This window comes from Schistocerca gregaria, chromosome 11 (genome assembly GCF_023897955.1).
Source record: "Schistocerca gregaria isolate iqSchGreg1 chromosome 11, iqSchGreg1.2, whole genome shotgun sequence".
Taxonomy (NCBI): domain Eukaryota; kingdom Metazoa; phylum Arthropoda; class Insecta; order Orthoptera; family Acrididae; genus Schistocerca; species Schistocerca gregaria.
Genome location: NC_064930.1, coordinates 143,263,782 through 143,285,384, shown reverse-complemented (window position 1 = coordinate 143,285,384; position 21,603 = coordinate 143,263,782). Strand labels below are relative to the sequence as shown.

The following is a 21,603-nucleotide window of genomic DNA, read 5'->3' as shown; positions in this document are numbered from 1 at the left end:
ACGCCTCCTGAGACGCGGCAAGGAAGGAGTAGGCAAAATGCAACAAGGAATAACAATATTAATGTGCTAATAGTAAACTGCAGAAGCGTCTATAGAAAGGTCCCAGAACTGCTCTCATTAATAAACGGTCACAACGCCCATATAGTACTAGGAACAGAAAGTTGGCTGAAACCAGACGTAAACAGTAATGAAATCCTAAACTCTGATTGGAATGTATACCGCAGAGATAGGCTGGACAGTGAAGGGGGAGGCGTGTTTATAGCGATAAGAAGTGCAATAGTATCGAAGGAAATTGACGGAGATTCGAATTGTGAAATGATTTGGGTGAAGGTCACGGTTAAAGCAGGCTCAGACATGGTAATTGGATGTCTCTATAGGCCCCCGGGCTCAGCAGCTGTTGTGGCTCAGCACCTGAAGAATAATTTGGAAAATATTTCGAGTAGATTTCCCCACCATGTTATAGTTCTGGGTGGAGATTTTAATTTGCCGGATATAGACTGGGAGACTCAAACGTTCATAACGGGTGGCAGGGACAAAGAATCCAGTGAAATATTTTTAAGTGCTTTATCTGAAAACTACCTTGAGCAGTTAAACAGAAAACCGACTCGTGGCGATAATATATTAGACCTTCTGGTGACAAACAGACCCGAACTATTTGAATCAGTTAATGCAGAACAGGGAATCAGCGATCATAAAGCAGTTACTGCGTCGATGATTTCAGCCGTAAATAGAAATATTAAAAAAGGTAGGAAGATTTTTCTGTTTAGCAAAAGTGACAAAAAGCAGATTACAGAGTACCTGACGGCTCAACACAAAAGTTTTGTCTCAAGTGCAGATAGTGTTGAGGATCAGTGGACAAAGTTCAAAACCATGGTACAATATGCGTTAGATGAGTATGTGCCAAGCAAGATCGTAAGAGATGGAAAAGAGCCACCGTGGTACAACAACCGAGTTAGAAAACTGCTGCGGAAGCAAAGGGAACTTCACAGCAAACATAAACATAGCCAAAGCCTTGCAGACAAACAAAAATTACGCGAAGCGAAATGTAGTGTGAGGAGGGCTATGCGAGAGGCTTTCAATGAATTCGAAAGTAACGTTCTATGTACTGACTTGGCAGAAAATCCTAAGAAATTTTGGTCCTATGTCAAAGCGGTAGGTGGATCAAAACAAAATGTCCAGACACTCTGTGACCAAAATGGTACTGAAACAGAGGATGACAGACTAAAGGCCGAATTACTAAATGTCTTCTTCCAAAGCTGTTTCACAGAGGAAGACTGCACTGTGCTTCCTTCTCTAGATTGTCGCACAGTCGACAAAATGGTAGATATCGAAGTAGACGACAGAGGGATAGAGAAACAATTAAAATCGCTCAAAAGAGGAAAGGCCGCTGGTCCTGATGGGATACCAGTTCGATTTTACACAGAGTACGCGAAGGAACTTGCCCCCCTTCTTGCAGCGGTGTACCGTAGGTCTCTAGAAGAGCGAAGCGTTCCAAAGGATTGGAAAAGGGCACAGGTCATCCCCGTTCTCAAGAAGGGACGTCGAACAGATGTGCAGAACTATAGACCTATATCTCTAACGTCGATCAGTTGTAGAATTTTGGAACACGTATTATGTTCGAATATAATGTCTTTTCTGGAGACTAGAAATCTACTCTGTAGGAATCAGCATGGGTTTCGAAAAAGACGATCGTGTGAAACCCAGCTCGCGCTATTCGTCCACGAGACTCAGAGGGCCTTAGACACGGGTTCACAGGTAGATGCCGTGTTTCTTGACTTCCGCAAGGCGTTTGACACAGTTCCCCATAGTCGTTTAATGAACAAAGTAAGAGCATACGGACTATCAGATCAATTGTGTGATTGGATTGAGGAGTTCCTAGATAACAGAACGCAGCACGTCATTCTCAATGGAGAGAAGTCTTCCGAAGTAAGAGTGATTTCAGGTGTGCCGCAGGGGAGTGTCATAGGACCGTTGCTATTCACAATATACATAAATGACCTGGTGGATGACATCGGAAGTTCACTGAGGCTTTTTGCAGATGATGCTGTGGTGTATCGAGAGGTTGCAACAATGGAAAATTGTACTGAAATGCAGGAGGATCTGCAGCGAATTGACGCATGGTGCACGGAATGGCAATTGAATCTCAATGTAGCGAAGTGTAATGTGATGCGAATACATAGAAAGATAGGTCCCTTATCATTTAGCTACAAAATAGCAGGTCAGCAACTGGAAGCAGTTAATTCCATAAATTATCTGGGAGTACGCATTAGGAGTGATTTAAAATGGAATGATCATTTAAAGTTGATCGTCGGTAAAGCAGATGCCAGACTGAGATTCATTGGAAGAATCCTAAGGAAATGCAATCCGACAACAAAGGAAGTAGGTTACAGTACGCTTGTTCGCCCAATGCTTGAATACTGCTCAGCAGTGTGGGATCCGCACCAGGTAGGGTTGATAGAAGAGATAGAGAAGATCCAACGGAGAGCAGCGCGCTTCGTTACAGGATCATTTAGTAATTGCGAAAGCGTTACGGAGATGATAGATAAACTCCAGTGGAAGACTCTGCAGGAGAGACGCTCAGTAGCTCGGTACGGGCTTTTGTTGAAGTTTCGAGAACATACCTTCACCGAAGAGTCAAGCAGTATATTGCTCCCTCCTACGTATATCTCGCGAAGAGACCATGAGGATAAAATCAGAGAGATTAGAGCCCACACAGAAGCATACCGACAATCCTTCTTTCCACGTACAATACGAGACTGGAATAGAAGGGAGAACCGATAGAGGTACTCAGGGTACCCTCCGCCACACACCGTCAGGTGGCTTGCGGAGTACGGATGTAGATGTAGATGTAGATGTAGATGTAGACATCGAAGTACATCCAGCAAACAATTGAGTACGAGACTGCAAGTTCTGCTCTGAGACGAAGAGTTTGTCACAGGAGAGGAATTTGTGGCGGGATGCGTTCAACCAGTCAGATGACTGATGACTCAAAAAAAGAGAGTGCAGACAAAACTCAGATATGAAAGTTCCTGGCAGATTAAAACTGTGTACCGGACGGAGACTCGATCTCGGGACCTTTGCCTTTCGCGGGAAAGTGCTCTACCAACTGAGCTATCCAAGCGCGACTCACGGCCCGTCCACAGAGCTCTACTTCTGCCAGTACCTTCATATCAGCGCACACTCCGCTGCAGAGTGAAAATCTCATTCTGAAAACTCAGATAGGTGTAAAAGCAGACACTGCTGCAATTCTTTATGCGTGAACCGAACGGGAGGTAGCGATAAGTGAAAGGTATCTTCTGCCGACGCCCTGCTTAGTGACTGTTTGGGAGTAGATGTGGATGTAGATGTAGATGCGGATGCAGATCGGCACGGCAGTCCTCCGGCTCTTTCGTTTCTTCTGAACTTGGCTGCTCTCCTCGGGGCCGTGAAGGCGGAAAGGGGAGTGGCTGGAGCAGCCGCTGCCGCTGGGGTCCAAGTGGCGCTAACTCATTTGCGCGCGAGCGTATTTTGCTCAGGGACGAGAATTGAAATGAGTGGAGTGGTGAGAGAGAGAGAGAGAGAGAGAGAGAGGTGTCGGGAAGTGTGGAGAATTGGTTCCGCTGTGCGGCAGTCAATTGCGTCCGCCCGTGCGTCCCGGCCGGTGGGGTGTGGCAGGGGGAGGGGGGGGGGCGGAGACTGCAGATGGTTGCCATGGCAACGGGACCGCCCTTGGTTCCGCAGCGCGCCTGGGGCCGCTGCCCCCCCCCCCCCTCTTCTTCTTCTTCTTCTTCTTCTTCATTTTCGCGTTGCCTTTCTCCTCCTGCCGGCCCTCTTATTTCGCCCGCTCTCTCTCTTTGTCTCACCCCGCCCTCGCCTTCTCTCTCTCTCTCTCTCTCTCTCTCTCTCTCTCTCCTCTCTCTCTCTCTCTCTCTACCTCCCTCTCGTCGTGTTTCCCCCTCCACCCCTCTTTGCTTGTGGTGATGCCAGACGCAGCTCCGGGGGGTGTTCAAGGTTATCTGTGGGCCCGCTCGCCCCCGCTTGTATCTAGGCAACCAGACTTTTTTTTCCCCTTCCTTAACTCCTAACTCCTCACGGCATTTCTTCGCCCCGCGGAACTTCTCGTTGCGACTTGCGTCAGTGCTGTACACCGGCTCGTGCGTAGGGAGGCGACAGCATATATTAGATGTGATCGAACTTGCCAGTACTGTACATCAGTGGTAGCGAATAATAGAATAAAAATATTAACAGTGTGCAGTGGGCTTAATGATCTACTAAAGAATTAACTACAACATATAGAGGCCGTGGCGTTCTAGGCGCTACAGTCTGGAACCGCGCGACTGCTACGGTCGCAGGTTCGACTCCTGCCTCGGGCATGCATATGTGTGATGTCCTTAGGTTAGTTAGGTTTAAGTAGTTCCAAGTTCTAGGAGACTGATGACCTCAGATTGTAAGTCCCATAGTGCTCAGAGCATATATATATATATATATATATATATATATATATATATATATATATATATATATATATATATATATATATATCGCTATTCGGGAGGAGCAGCGAGTGGTGAACGGGTTCGATGACGGTTTGGATGTACCGTGCACTATTCAGTGTCTCCTCGACGATCACCAGAGGTGTACAGCCAGTGTAGGAGATCGCTCCCCACACCGTGATGCCGGGTGTTGGCCCTGTGTGCCTCGGTCGTATGCAGTCCTGATTGTGGCGCTCACCTGCACGGCGCCAAACACGCATACGACCATCATTGGCACCCAGGCAGAAGTGACTCTCATCGCTGAAGGCGACACGTCTCCATTCGTCCCTCCATTCACGCCTGTCGCGACACCACTGGAGGCGGACTGCACGATGTTGGGACGTGAGCGGAAGACGGCCTAACGGTGTGCGGGACCGTAGCCCAGCTTCATGGAGACGGTTGCGAATGGTCCTCGCCGATACCCCAGGAGCAACAGTGTCCCTAATTTGCTGGGAAGTGGCGGTGCGGTCCCCTACGGCAATGCGTAGGATCCTACGGTCTTGGCGTGCATCCGTGCGTCGCTGCGGTCCGGTCCCAGGTCGACGGGCACGTGCACCTTCCGCCGACCACTGGCGACAACATCGATGTACTGTGGAGACCTCACACCCCACGTGTTGAGCAATTCGGCGGTACAGCCCTCTCGCAGTGTCCGGAGCAAGTATGGTGTGTCTGACACACCGGTGTCAATGTATTCTTTTTTCCATTTCCAGGAGTGTATTTTAATATGGCATTGTACAGCTAGAACTAAAGAAAAAAGTTCATATGAACATAGGTCCGCAAATGTTTACTTACAGATTTACGGCTGCTGCTGTCATTGTGAGAGAGCATCGACGAATTACCTTAAGATCACTTCCTGAAATACTGAACATTTCATTAGGTGCTACCAACATGCCGGTCACAGAACATTACAGACGACACATATTTGTGCGCGATGGATTCCGAGACTGTCGATTCCCGAACAAAAGGACATTCGCGTGCAGATCTGCATGCAACTTAAAGTTAATCTTAGAGGTAGATGCGGAGCTTCTTTCAAATGTGATGACTGCTGATGAAAGTTGGCTACATCATTTCGGTCCTGAGAGCAAACAGCAAAGCTCAGTGTGGAAATCTCCACCGTCAAACCCCCACAAAAGCCGAAGTGGTTGCTTCTGCTGGGAAAGTTATGGTCTTGTCATACTGTGGTATTCGTGGAATGGTTTATCAGCATGTTGTACCCGCTCACACATCAGTAACTGGACGATACTGCAGGGATGTCCTGAAAACATTGCATGTCCACGTCGGGCGCAAAAGGCCACACTTCCGTGAAGTGGGCTGGATGCTGCACCACGATGTGAGGGTGGCCGCATATTGCCAATGTTGTCGCCCTGAGTGCATCCCTCACCCTCCATATAGTCCGGATTTAGTCCTGTCTGACTCTTTCTCTATTCCCTAACACGGAGAAATGCCTTTCTGGGAGGCATTACCAATCATCAGAAGCAGCGGTGAAGGCTGCAGAGAACCTCTCAGAAAATGGTTTCCAGCGTCTATTTGAAGACTGGCAGAGACGCTGGGACAAGTGCATCGCATTCATTGGAGGGACCATAAAAATTACGAGCATGAGTAAAAATTATGATCATTCTTTATTGAACAGCCCTCGTGTACTCCTGCAAGCATTTCCCCGGTGTTTGCATTTTTCGGTCAGTCCGTGTGGATGGAGTGCAAAGGGAAACCACACAGACAATGTCTGAGGCGCGTCGCGACGCCGGGCGTCGCTATCGAGCGGGGCGCCGCCATCTTGGGACGCGGGCGCCGCGCTGCGCCCATTGTTTTGCTGCGGCGTCCACAGCGAAGCTACTGGCGGAGGGTACTTTCATCGTACCACACAGGGGCGTTTCGGGGAAAAATATAAATAAGTAACTGGGCCGTGCGCATATTCTTTCGAGACAAAACGTTGACACTTACAAATAAACCTACCTAGGAATACACTTTGATTACGATCTCCGCTTTGAGTACGTTGAAATGCAGAGCAAAATCAGATAGGCATATCTTTCTATGCGACTGTTAAAGGGCGTGAAACATCATCAGGAAAAAAAATTAAGTTTAATATTTCCGAGTGAATACCGTTGAAACGATAACAGGTGTTAAAAGAATACTTCAAATGAAAGTTATGTTTTTTAATATACGTTACAAAAGTGCACCCAAATTTGACGAAAAAGTCATTTTTACGAAACCTCTGCCTCTCGGCATTTTTTTTTACCCGTACGACTATGCAATTCCTCATTGTTGTACGCATTTACAATAATGTTAAAACAATAATATAAAAGTAATTTCAAATATAACGTAAACAAAGGTTTAAAATAAAAGAATTCGCAAAATCTAACAAGAAAACAAAATCAAACCAAATGGTTCAAATGGCCCTGAGCACCATGGGACTCAACTGCTGTGGTCATCAATCCCCTAGAACTTAGAACTACTTAAACCTAACTAACCTAAGGACATGACACACATCCATGCCCGAGGGAGGATTCGAACCTGCGACCGTAGCGGTAGCGCGGTTCCAGACTGAAAGGCCTAGAACCGCTCGGTCACCGCGGCCGGCCGCTGGTTATCCATTTGTTCGGCACAGTTGAAGCTTTGCGTGCCTACTACAATTCCCGCCTCGTTCATGACCATCCGAAGGGATGAGTTTCCTTCGTTTGAATAAGCCCTCTGCTAAATACGATGGCAATTCAACAACTTTTAGTCTTGAGTGCAAGTGTTTAGTTGCTTATTGCCAAATAGTGGAATTAAAACATTCATTCGCATGTTGTGTATGGTCACCTAGACATCTCTGCAGTAATTCATTCCTTTGCTAAATCTTCATATATCTGTACCCGATGTGCACTTGGTTCTATGCTCATAAAATCTAAACCAATGTGAATTTCGCTTTGAAATTTTGACAACGTATTCTTGGATAGTTAAGCTAACGATTTAGGCAGTTTAAAAAATGGATTTTTTTGAACCTCGTAATGTGGCTTTCCCCCTTAATTTACCTGCATACTGGTGACCCCCTATGTACCATAAGTGAGCACCAACAGAAATATTTTCGCAATCGGAGGATAAATTTACCGGCAGGTCCTGTCGCAACGGAAAACGCCTCTATTCATGATTTTCACCCGAAATCCTGTGTCACGTGTCACCTATTTCTCGATAATACAAAGCGTGCTGCCCTACTTTGAACTTTCTCGATGCACTCGGCCAGTCCTACACACCGCGCAGCAGTACTCGTAAAGAGGATGGACAAGCGTAGTGTAGGCACTGCCTGCAGTAGGTCTGCCGCACCTTCGAAGTGTTCTGTCAATAAATCACAGTCGGTCCCCCTTCACCACTACAATAGCTGACTGTTCTTTCGAATTGCAAGTCGTTGCTGATTGTCATTCGTAGGTATCTAGTCGAATTGATAGCCTGTAGATGTGTGTGATTTATAGCGTAACAGAAGTTTATCGGATTTCTTTTCGCGGTTCTGTGAGTGACCTCACGCTTTTCATTATTTAGCGTCAGTTGCTAATGTTCCCACCATACGGATAACTTATCTACATCGTTTTGCAATTGGGTTTGATCATCTGATGACTTTACAAGACGCTAAAGGACAGAATCACCTCCAGACAAAGAGGGCTGCTCCGATTGTCTGCTAAACCGCTTATGTATATCGAGAAAAGCTCAGGGCCTGTTAACACTTTGTTGGGGAACACCAGAAACTACTTGTATTTTGCTAGATGACTTTCCGCCTATTACAACGAACTGTGACCTCTGTGACAGGAAATCACGAATCCAGTCTCACAAGTGAGCCGATTCTCCATAGGCACGCAGTTTGGTTAGAAGCAGCTTGTGAGGAGCCGTGTCAAAAGCCTTCTGCAAATCTAGAAATATGGAATAAATTTGGCATTACAGTACCACGTATGGAATGGTCCGCCGGCCGGTGTGGCCGAACGGTTCTAGGCGCTTCAGTCTGGAACCGCGAGACCGCTACGGTCGCAGGTTCGAATCCTGCCTCGGGCATGGATGTGTGTGATGTCCTTAGGTTAGTTAGCTTTAAGTAGTTCTAAGTTGTTGTGGACCGATGACCTCAGATGTTAAGTTCCATAGTGCTCAGAACCATTTGAACCATTTTTGGAATGATCCTTTTGTTATATTATTGTTAGAAGACTACTGTGTGATGAAAAACTGCCTTTCGCTGATTGCTTTGGTCATTATAAATATTGTCTTGTACTGCAATGCGACTGGAATTTCGAGGAAAATTTAGCTTTGTATACTGTATTAATCTTAGGTTGCAAAGGTTCCAGACTGGTGAATAGTACTCCAGATTCGGTCGAGTAATTACTATGTCAGCGAGTTGTGTAGCTGATTACGTTTCCGTAGGATTCTTCCAGTGGATCTCCAATTTGGTTCTGGTCTCTCCCTGTCGCGGACGGCGGATGTTCTTCAGAGAGGAGACTCTGATGGGATGCGCTCCTATTCTGTATACCGCATAAGCAAATGAAGATAGTAAGTACCAAAGATGACCATGCAGCTTCTCTGGAAAGAAATCATAATTAATCGAAACCCTCAGCTGCCAACAGGTGTCGTTGCTATACCTCGATGAGTACCAGCTAGCTGGAGAACTTTGAGTTAATGCAGGCGAGTAGGAAACACGAACCCGTAAGTAGTTGGTAGAGGGGTGCTTGGCGCAGTCGAGTTGTCCAAATGTCTGCTCGTAACGTTGCACAGCGATGCGAGATGGAACGAGCATTCGTGAACTGTGGTAGGGAAGGCGAATCGTGGACTTTGGTTTATTGGGAGAATTTTAGGGAAGACAGGTTCACCTGTAAAGGTGTTCGCATGTAGGACGCTGCTGCGACCTATTCTCGAGTACTGCTCCACGTTTTGGAACCTGCCACCTGCTCTTATTGAAGTACGGTATGGATCAATTTGTACAGAAACCAGATGGCAGTTATAAGAGTCGAGGGGCATGAAAGGGAAGCAGTGGTTGGGAAGGGAGTGAGACAGGGTTGTAGCCTCTACCCGATGTTATTCAATCTGTATATTGAGCAAGCAGTAAAGGAAACAAAGGAAAAAATTCGGAGTAGGTATTAAAATCCACGGATAAGATATAAAAACTTTGAGGTTCGCCCATGACATTTAATTCTGTCAGAGACATCAAAGGACCTGGAAGAGCAGCTGAACGGAATGGACACTGTCTTGAAAGGAGGATATAAGATGAACATCAACAAAAGCAAAACGAGGATAATGGAATGTAGTCGAATTCAGTTGGGTGATGCTGAGGGAATTAGATTAGGATATGAGACAAAGTAGTAAAGGAGTTTTGCTATTTGGGCTGCAAAATAACCGATGATGGTCGAAGTAGAGTGGATATAAAATGTAGACTGGCAATGGCAAGGAAAGCGTTTCTGAAGAAGAGAAATTTGTTTACATCGAGTATAGAGTTAGGTGTCAGGAAGTCGGTTCTGAATGTATTTGTATGGAGTGTAGCCATGTATGGAAGTGAAACGTGGACGATAAATAGTTTAGACAAAAAGGGAATAGATGCTTTCGAAATGTGGTGCTACAGAAGAACGATAAAGATTAGATGGGTAGATCGCATAACTAATGAGGAGGTATTATATAGAACTGGGGAGAAGAGGAGTTTGTGGCACAACTTGACTAGAAGAAGCGATCGGTTGGTAGGACATGTTCTGAGCCATCAAGGGATCACAAATTAAGTATTGGAGGGCAGCGGGGAGGCTAAAAATCGTAGAGGGAGACCAAGAGATGACTACACTAAGCAGATTCAGAAGGATGTAGGCTGCTGTAGGTACTGGGAGATGAACAGGCTTGCACAGGATAGAGTAGCATGGAGAGCTGCATCAAACCGGTCTCAGGACTGAAGACCACAACAACAACAACAACTACAACTTCAACAACATGGATGCAAAGCGAGGACGCGCTGCTAGGTTTCTTAGCTGCGTGCGTGGCGTAGTGATCTGCACACGTGGTGTTTTTTTAGATGGACAAACGTCCTGCCCTAGTCTATCGTGCAAGATTAGATTCGCCACACGCGGAAGGAGAAGAGCAAGTCTACAGAGGAAATTTAGAGAAGCGCCATTCGAAGCTGACTGAAGAAAGATTGTTCTGCCGCTAACGTACATTACGCGTAAGCGCCACGAAGATAAGGGAAATTAGATGTCGTAAGAAAGTATGTAGGCAGACCTTTCGCTCTGACTCCATTCGCATGTAGAACAGGAATGGAATGACTAAAAAGTGGTACAATGTACCCTCCAGCACGCACCCGTGGTACCTTGAGGACTGCACGCATTACACGGTAGCTTGTGGACAATATGTTTGTAAATGCAGATAAAGTTTTTTTGTAATTGTTCGTTGTATTTCAGTTGATGTTCGTTTACATCTGCAGTTGCTAGAGATGGTAGTCTGTACGTGTGTATCAGAGGCTGATCACCTCTGTCGGCAGTGCGCTCGTAAGTATACACCTCAAGTATGGCGGAGTGGGAAAAGTCGGAAGAATCGCTTCGGCAAATGTATCGGTCGCGCCTCTCCTTGATTGTGTGGTGGGTGGTGACGCCTGCCGCTTAGGCAGCACTGCAACGACTCCCACCCCTGCCGAGTTGCTTGTCCGCATTTTGGAGGCGCTCACAACTGCGGTTCTCGAAAACAGTCGAAAAAATCGCCTCTGTCGCCGACTTCCTGCGAGTACAAAACATGTCGCTCGTGTTAAACGACACGTTTGCACTTCAGCGTTGTAGTATCGTAAACACGAGAGCGCTGATTCGACTCCCGAAAGAGGTAAATTGTTTCAACATTTCATTTAAATATCTTCTATGTGAATAGGATGTTCATGCGTTGTATCCATAGTTAAGCAAATGCTTAACAATTAGTCTTAAAAAAATTTCCTCATATCATGACCAATGAATAGTTCTTAAATGTTAAGTCAGTTGATCTAAGTATGTTCTGTACAGCTTAACGCATACGCCCTTTTCCTCAGCTATAACTTTTATTTCTGTTCACTAGTAAATTCAAGGTCAGGAGTTAGGTTCCCGTCTTGTCCCAACAAGTAAGTATCACACAGTTTATGCGCAGGCGCGAGGTATTGTGTCCGCCTTGACGGGCCTCGTGACGCTACGGTCAGCTCCAGAACAGCACTCGTGGCTGCCGCATCGCCAGGTGGCACCTTGACAGTTCCAGATAAGTTTTCACCGTCTGACGATAATCTAAGGATTTGTGGTTTTAGCTTGACGATGTCCGCTACGGACAAACGGTGGATACTGTTATTCTGAAGAAGGTTGGGTTATGCCGACTGAAACCTAGGTAAATTTCTAGGTAAACGGTGCAACTGAGAGTGTGCATTATTAAAATTAACATTTCATTTAAATGCCGTTTTTATTGTCAAACTGAAATGCTAAGCAACAGATACTCATGTCAGTCGTGATTTCTTAATCAGAGTGAGATTTTTAATTTTGATTGCTAATCACAAGAAATGGCGAGTATTGACGAGGTGATTTCGCAAAATAAGTTGCACATTATTTTGGCAGTTCAGGCTACTTTTGTTGAGTGCTCTACTACACTGCCTAGTGACAGAGATACATCAGACTGTTTTTCAATGAATTCAGCGAGCCTCTACTATAAGCGGCGGTAGGAACGTTCTACGGAGCGTTCAGTTCGTCCACGGTGGAAATCCGCTCCTCGGTATGAGAGCCATTCGAGAACCGCTGCTACAGTCTGGAACCGCGCGACCGCTGCGGTCGCAGGCTCGAATCCTACCTCGGGCATGGATGTGCGTGATGTCCTTAGGTTAGTTAGGTTTACGTTGTTCCAAGTTCTAGGGGACTGATGAGCACAGATGTTAAGTCCCATAGTGCTCAGAGCCATTTGAACCATTTGAACCTACCACACACGAAGCAGCTGTTCTCTCGTGACCGAATTCACAACTTCAACAGTGCGAAGTCGCAGACTTTAAAGAGTGTCTGGCACCGTTGGCAGGGGGAGGGGAGTAAAAACGCCGTCTTTTCCGTACCACAGAGTGTGAGGTCTGGAGGTGCTCCTTCTCTTCCGATTCAGCGTCCTGGTATCTCCGACGCGCTTCGAGAATTTGTCTACGAAAAAGATCGCGTATCTATCCTCCGTATGCATGACACTCTCGAAAGTCTGTGACATCGCACTGTGGAAGCTGTAAATTCGGTCACGAGACACCAGCTGCTTCGTGGATGGCAGCAAATGGGCCACCGTTTCGATACTTGTCGTGTAACACGTGGTGCTCACATTTAATGTAAAAAAATTGGAACTTTTCTCTTTCTAGGAACGTTGGAATTGTGTTTTTATCTTTTGTACTTTGGAAGCAATAAATGTTTCAAATCTATTGCTTCTTTTTGTATGACCCTGTATCTAGTACCAAGCACAGAAGGGAAAAAACACCAGAACTAGCTTCCAAGTGTAGGGCGAGAATTAGCAGTCGCCATTAACTGTGGACTGCAGCCGCGCGTTGGCGTCGGCGTCGGCGCGGTGTTTTCGGCTGGCAACCGTGCAGCCATCTGCAGGCGAAAGGCCGACGCCCTCCGGCTGCAATTCTGAAACTTTATGGAACGCTCTCTGCGTTGGGAAAAATCGAGAATAAGGTCTTCATTAATGCTTTCACTAATCAAATGTAGTGGTTAATAGAAAAGAAAAAAGAGAAGAAAAGAAAAGGTTGAAAATGTGGGAAGACATGGTGAATAAAATGGGGGTTTTAAAACCGTTAATGACGGTGAAAAGGAGAGAGAATGAAATGCAAATCGGACTTCGTATTACAGAAAAGCTATCGGACTTCGTGATTCGAAAAAGCTGTTGTTGGGGTGGTCCTGATCAAAAGTCAAACCAATTTCCACTACAAAAAATTATTTGAAAGAGAAGAGAGAATAACAAAATGTGATTAACAGGGTAGATAAGAGTACATTCATTACCAAGTGAATATGTAGTCTCTCGTGCGGCGTTCAGCTCTTGTTCTCCAAAAATCTCCTGCTTCATTTCGGCATGAAAAAGTCGTAGCTGCTCCAAAATCTTGTAGTAAATTTCATCGTCCAGGAATTACTAATGTCTACAAATTAAAACCATTTTGATCTTGAATGCAATGTATTTTATGGCTGCTTCCATCCTCCAAGTTTCATACAAGCTTCCACAATACTATATGTCTGCACATCAATAAATTTTTACGTCTGAATCATACAAAGACTAGCGAACAAGTTTTTACGTCTGAATCATACCAAGACTAGCGAATAAGTTAATTTAAGCTTTCGCTCACAAGAGACAATAGTGGGTAGAAAACAAAAAGAGTTAAAATTTCTGTACCTTCAATTTCTTATAAATATTTTCTCTGCCTTCGAGCGCTCATACAGCTGCGGCGGTATAATTTATATCTGAGGGAACGAGCGAAATTCAAAGTCCCGCTACAAATACATCAGGCATACCTGTAAACTGACTCTCTCCTCGTCCTTCCGGTAAAAGAATCGTTCGAATTGTCTGCGGAACACGCAGCTAAGCTGAAAGGTGGAAGGAACATATAGACGCATTATGCAAGGGAAATGAACTTCAGGGCCATCCATACAGGGCGTCTATAATCTAGTTATACAAAAGTAACATTCATTTGTGAGAAAGATAAATAACTTACAGAAATGTTTGATACGGGACCAAATGCAATATATCTTCAACTTTTATATACAAATGTTTAATGTGGCTACGTTTTATAACGCGACAAATGTTCCGTCCGTAATGAGTTTCGTACCAAATCCTATGAAGCGAGTCTTGATGGATGATGGCAGCTGCTTGTGTTATCGGGTGCCGCAATTCGTCGACGTTTCCGGAAGTGTAGGAGCAAATACTCTGTCTTTAGTGTATCCCCGTGTACAAAACTACACTAACGTTAAATCAGTCGATTGCGGTGATCACAATATTATTATTCCATCAAGTCCAATTCGAGTCGGCAAAATCCTACGGATATACACGATAATAATATGATGGCGCGCCATCTTGCCGGAAAATAGTGGTAGGCAGGAAATCGCGTATCTGTTATAAATCACAGTGGTTGAGAAGTCACAGATGTCGCAACAACAACTTAACAGAATCTAACTGCGATTTCAGTCACAATTAGCAGTCGCAAGTAGCATTTCACATTGAACGCCGTCCGTGTGCCATCTGTTGACCAAATTTCGTACTGCTTTCTGTAAACCAGTTACATTCTTTGCCTACTGCCATCTATTGATCGACGCTCGTACTTCATTATAAGAAACGTGTGCCTCACGAGATCGGTGTAGTGTGTGTGCATATTACATGACGTCATGCACATTCAGCAACAGTTTTTTTTCTTTGTTTTGTTTGTGTGTGTGTGTGTGATGGTGGTGGTGCTGAAGTCTGATTAACTTCATTGATTTTTACTTCTGTAGGAAATGGAAAGGGTAAAAATTTTCTGTTCATTTATTTATTCTTCTTTCAGCTTTAGTTTGGGTACATAAAAGGGCCGTTTAACTCGCTGCTTTTGGTGTGTGTTTGAGAAAATATGTGTAGAAGTGCTAAAGGACTTTATGTCCTTAAAATATGGAGAATTACGTGGGAATATCATTTACGGTGGCTCAAATACTATCGCCTTTGGTACTTTATATTTGTGATTGCGTGAGGGTTCTACCGTACCTACTGTGGTGAGTTGTGTACTGTCACGTATCATGTCCAACTTCCGAAATCAGGTTCGTGCCTTCTCCATGACCTCGTCTGAGAGGTAAGACACCAGTTCTGGTTGGTCAAACACAGTTGTGACTCTGTATGATATCAATAAAAACAACGTTGCCTTTTTCTCCTCAAAATATCATTTAGAGACAAGTAACCTAAAAAATGTGATTCTGCTTCCAATTTGACAGTTATGGTTAATGCTTCACATCACATGCCTACAGGACTTTGTAATGTTAACACAGCAGAACTCCGACATCTATGTGAGTGTAATGAAATGAAAACAATATTATTGAGTCATATGAACGCCTCACTTTTGTTCCGGCACAGTTCAATTACATGGCAACTGCACACACAAAAACTTTTTGCCGACACTACAACCACTTACACAAGTACGCTTTTCCTGTGTTACGTTCAACTTCTGCACTTAAACTATTCCTGATTTAACTAGAGGATCCGTACTCCCCACTTTCACATCAACAGCCTCAAAACGCATAATCTAGACCTCGGGCTATCTTACAGGTCAGCGTCACCACACCAAGATTACGTGCAAGGGGGGGGGGGGGGGGGGGGCATGTCACTCTCCAACAAGTCTTTACCAGTAATGAAATGGCGGGAAATTTACGGGTGTAGGACGGTTTAACATTTTCATTATTCACTCACTGTATTTAACATTTATATGCCATTCCTTGACCTGGCCTTGAAACATTAACCAAAACGGCCTCGCTGTGCTGGTACTGCGAACGGCTGAAATCAAGGGGAAACTACAGCCGTAATTTTTCCTGAGAACATGTAACTTTACTGTATGATTAAATGATGATGGCGTCCTCTTGGGTAAAATATTCCGGAGGTAAAATAGTCCCCCATTCGGATCTCCGGGCGGGGACTACTCAAGAGGAGGTCGTTATCAGGAGAAAGAAAACTGGCGTTCTACGGATCGGAGCGTGGAATGTCAGATCCCTGAATCGGGCAAGTATGTTAGAAAATTTAAAAAGGGAAATGGATAGGTTAAAGTTAGATATAGTGGGAATTAGTGAAGTTCGGTGGCAGGAGGAACAAGACTTCTGGTCAGGTGACTATAGGGTTATAAACACAAAATCAAATAGGGGTAATGCAGGAGTAGGTTTAATAAAGAATAGGAAAATAGGAATGCGGGTAAGCTACTACAAACAGCATAGTGAACGCATTATTGTGGCCAAGATAGATACGAAGCCCACACCTACTACAGTAGTACAAGTTTATATGCCAACTAGCTCTGCAGATGACGAAGAAATTGAAGAAATGTACGATGAAATAAAAGAAATTATTCAGATAGTGAAGGGAGACGAAAATTTAATAGTAATGGGTGACTGGAATTCGGCAGTAGGAAAAGGGAGAGAAGGAAACATAGTAGGTGATTATGGATTGGGGCTAAGAAATGAAAGAGGAAGCCGCCTAGTAGAATTTTGCACAGAGCATAACTGAATCATAGCTAACACTTGGTTCAAGAATCATAAAAGAAGGTTGTATACATGGAAGAATCCTGGAGATACTAAAAGGTATCAAATAGATTATATAACGGTAAGGCAGAGATTTAGGAACCAGGTTTTAAATTGTAGGGCATTTCCAGGGGCAGATGTGGACTCTGACCACAATCTATTGGTTATGACCTGTAGATTAAAACTGAAGAAATTGCAAAAAGGTGGGAAATTAAGGAGATGGGATCTGGATAAACTGAAAGAACCAGAGGTTGTACAGAGTTCAGGCAGAGCATAAGGGAGCAATTGACAGGAACGGGGGAAAGAAATACAGTAGAAGAAGAATGGGTAGCTCTGGGGGATGAAGTAGTGAAGGCAGCAGAGGATAAAGTAGGTAAAAAGACGAGAACAGAAGAAATATTGAATTTAATTGATGAAAGGAGAAAATATAAAAATGCAGTAAATGAAGCAGACAGGAAGGAATACAAACGTCTCAAAAATGAGATCGACAGGAAGTGCAAAATGGCTAAGCAGGGATGGCTAGAGGACAAATGTAAGGATGTAGTGGCTTATCTCACTAGGGGTAAGATGGATACTGCCTGCAGGAAAATTAGAGACCTTTGGAGAGAAGAGAACCACGTGTATGAATATCAAGAGCTCAGATGGCAGCCCAGTTCTAAGCAAAGAAGGGAAAGCAGAAGGTTTATACAAGGGCGATGTACTTGAGGACAATATTATGGAAATGGAAGAGGATGTAGATGAAGACGAAATGGGAGGTAAGATACTGCGTGAAGAGTTTGACAGAGCACTGAAAGACCTGAGTCGAAACAAGGCCCCCAGAGTAGACAACATTCCATTGGAACTACTGACGGCCTTGGGAGAGCCAGTCATGACAAAACTCTACCAGCTGGTGAGCAAGATGTATGAGACAGGTGAAATACCCTCAGACTTCAAGAAGAATATAATAATTCCGATCCCAAAGAAAGCAGGTGCTGACAGATGTGAAAATTACCGAACTGTTTAATAAGTCACAGCTGCAAAATACTAACGCGAATTCTTTACAGACGAATGGAAAAACTGGTAGATGCGGACCTCGGGGAAGACCAGTTTGGATTCCGTAGAAATGTTGGAACACGTGAGGCAATACTGACCTTACGACTTATCTTAGAAGAAAGATTAAGAAAAGGCAAACCTACGTTTCTAGCATTTGTAGACTTGGAGAAAGCTTTTAACAATGTTCACTGGAATACTCTCTTCAAATTCTGAAGGTGGCAGGGGTAAAATACAGGGAGCGAAAGGCTATTTACAATTTGTACAGAAAACAATAGCAGTTATAAGAGTCGAGGGGCATGAAAGGGAAGCAGTGGTTGGGAAAGGAGTGAGACAGGGTTGCAGCCTCTCCCAGATGTTATTCAATCTGTATATTGAGCAAGCAGTAAAGGAAACAAAAGAAAAACTTGGAGTAGGTATTAAAATTCATGGAGAAGAAGTAAAAACTTTGAGGTTCGCCGATGACATTGTAATTCTGTCAGAGACGGCAAAGGACTTGGAAGAGCAGTTGAACGGAATGTACAGTGTCTTGAAAGGAGGATATAAGAAGAAAATCAACAAAAGCAAAACGAGGATAATGGAATGTAGACAAATTAAATCGGTTGATGCTGAGGGAATTAGATTAGGAAATGAGACACTTAAAGTAGTAAAGGAGTTTTGCTATTTAGGAAGTAAAATAACTGACGATGGTCGAAGTAAAGAGGATATAAAACGTGGACTGGCAATGGCAAGGAAAGCGTTTCTGAAGAAGAGAAATTTTTTAACATCTAATATAGATTTATGTCTCAGGAAGACGTTTATGAAAGTATTTGTTTGGAGTGTAGCCATGTATGGAAGTGAAACATGGACGATAACTAGTTTGGACAAGAAGAGAATAGAAGCTTTCGAAATGTGGTGCTACAGAAGAATGCTGAAGATTAGGTTGGTAGATCACATAACCAATGAGGAAGTATTGAATAGGACTGTGGAGAGGAGAAGTTTGTGGCACAACTTGAACAGAAGAAGGGATCGGTTGGTAGGACATGTTCTGAGGCATCAAGGGATCACCAACGTAGTATTGGAGGGCAGTGTGTGGGGTAAACCTCGTAGAGGGAGACCAAGAGCTGAATACACTAAGCAGATTCAGAAGGATGTAGGCTGCAGTAGGTACTGGGAGATGAAGAAGCTTGCACAGGATAGAGTAGCGTGGAGAGCTGCATCAAACCAGTCTCAGGACTGGAGACAACAACAACATGCAATTCCTTTAAAATCACATAATAGCTCATATTAAACACAGTTCAATCACTCATTCTGCACACTTATTTCATAATTACGGCACTTTTAAACTGGAAATCCTCTAAGAGTTGTTTTGAATCTTCACGATTCTCTCTCAAGAGCCTTGATGGGGATAGATGCGTACAGCTACCAGTAACGAGAGTCGAAACTACGTCTCCAAAATCACAAGGATTATTAAACATTTTTGCTGTCACTGAATACAAACAATGTAATTGGCAGAATAGTACTGCTAATATTTCCTGTAATGAAAGACACTCAATGGGGGATGTTTCACATTTCCAAGAACGGTCTCACTTAAGTAATTAAGTTCATCGAAACACTTAGAAACTAACCTCTTGTCTGCCGAAGACAGTGTAAAGGCGCATGGGCAGTTTCTCTAGATCTGTTGACAATGACATTTTGAATTGTCGCTATAATGAGTGACTGAAATGTAGTTCGGTTACCTGTGAACATCACAGTACGTTAGAAGTCGTTTTCTAGTCACTAACTATTACGGCACTGTATGGCTTCTCACATATTAATTACACTATCGATATTTTCACAATTGTTAAATACAAAATTAAAACCAATGCAGGAACAAATGTAAAACATACTAATCACAGTTTTGTTGAGATGCAATTTTTCTGTAAGGACAAGTGTAACTTTTTCTTAGGGTGATAAATCGCAGGAGTCACATAAATCGCAGAGGTAGAGTGCGGAGGGCTACAAGACCTGGATTTGTTAACTGCGACAAATCACAATTAAGGACAACAGATACTGAAATGTAGCATTCACAGAAATCACTGATATCGGAAAATCTGCAAAGGAACTGAATGGATTGGAGGAAGATTCGGAAAGACATTGAATCCTATACAGTTACGATTGGTGGTGAAAACATTAAATAAGCCTGTACTTTAACTGTTTGATTGTGGGTGTGGTTTTCTCAAAGAGAAAGCGATAGTTTAGCACAAAAAACGGGAAGCCGAAAGTGAATTTGCTGCCAGTGAAGGCTGGAATGACCGCTGGAAAACTCGTCATGGCGTCCGATTTGTTTCTGTTTCCGGTGAAAAACTATCTGCTGAAGCCGCAGCTGCTAAGGAGTTTTCTGTTAGGTTTCAAGAAACAGCAGAAGAAAATTAACAGTTACCCTGCCAAGTGGATTACATCGACGAGACAAGGCTGAACTTTAAAATGTTGCCAGTAAAAACGCTCGCAGCTTCAAAATGAATCCGTGGTAGGAACGAAACTTATAAAAGATAGAATCATTCCTTGGAGCAACGCAGGTGGTACCCAAGAGCCCCCCTTGTTCGTCATTGGCAAATCTAAGAAGCCGAGGGCATTCAAAAATATAAACTTATCTTCCTTGCTGGTTTATTACCGCAATCAAAAATCTGCTTGGATGGACTGCAACATTTTTAAATCCTGGTTTCTCGACGAGTTTGTGCCGTCGGTCGAAAAAGACTGGAAGCAAAAAAATCTGCCTGTTCGTGCTCTACTGCTGTCGGATAACGGACTAACACATCCATCTGAGGAAGATTGGGTGAAAGGAGACATAAAAGCTCTCTTTCTGCCTCCTAATGTGACCTCACTCATCCAACCAATATATCAAGGCGTTATCGAATGGTTACAAAGGCGATATCACAGTATATCAGCTCAATATTGGAAAAATCTGAAGGAGATCATAACTTATTTGAGGCAATGAAATCCCTGAACATCAAAGATGCTGCAGGATGGGATGAACTGAAACCTGACACATCGCGGAATTCGTGGCGTAAGCTTGGGCCGCAAGTTATGACCGAAAATGAGCAGACCGAAGATGAGCAAAACAACGACGCACTGGAAATCGTTAAAGATCTAGCAACTCTGGAGCCGAACGTCCCTGCCAGTGAAGTTGAAGAGTGGATCAACGAATGTGACAAAGACTAACATTTTTGAAGAGCTCAGTGACGGCCAGACTGTTGGCGCTGTTAGCCAGGAAACTGTGGATGGGGACTCGGATGGCGTAGACCAACCCCACACCCGGATCTCACACAACGATGCATAAAACGCTTTTAACAGTGACCTTCAGTACATCTAGCGGAATCCAACTTCAACTCCAATGGACGTTTTGTGGATAAAAAAATGGAGGGACACTGCAGCTAAATCTAGACTAACACCTGCAAAACAAAAATGTATCACTGACTTTTTTTCCAAGTAGTTTGTTTTCGTTTTTATTGTAAAAACAATGCATACAGTACAATAATTTCTTAGTTTATTCATACAGTTTATTTCTTTGAAAGAAAATTTCTTTTTTATACGCAGTGCCATAAACATTTTTTAGTTTACAGTATACATCGTTTATACGTTATTAAATACAGTACAATACTGTAATTTGTTTGTCGTTTTTCCTTTTAAAACCAATACATATTGTAGTGTGTAGACGTTTTTTAGTTAATATATTGTTTAAAACTGTGTAAAAAATCTTTTTATACTACTGTAGACGTCTTTTAGTTCTTAAATCGTTTAATTTTTTGTACTAAATGTCTATTTATACTTTTTGCAATAAATATTAGATTTTTTCGGATAGTGCGACCTTTGTTTCGTTCCGACCATGGTCAGGGTCCCGAAGGTGGCGGATCAGAGGGGCTCTGCTG

At 43.8% G+C, this 21,603-nt stretch overlaps 1 protein-coding gene across 1 annotated transcript in view; it reads left to right on the top strand.

Annotated features, from left to right (window-relative positions):
• Nucleotides 1-20,896, top strand: part of LOC126295067 (nascent polypeptide-associated complex subunit alpha, muscle-specific form-like) — a 396,552-nt gene extending 375,656 nt beyond the window's left edge. Inside the window, exons 12-13 of the mRNA XM_049987313.1 lie at nucleotides 6,142-6,354; nucleotides 20,666-20,896. Of these exons, the coding sequence (XP_049843270.1) occupies nucleotides 6,142-6,354; nucleotides 20,666-20,896 (444 nt within the window). The remainder of the gene's footprint in view (nucleotides 1-6,141; nucleotides 6,355-20,665) is intronic.
• Nucleotides 20,897-21,603: the final 707 nt, after the last annotated feature.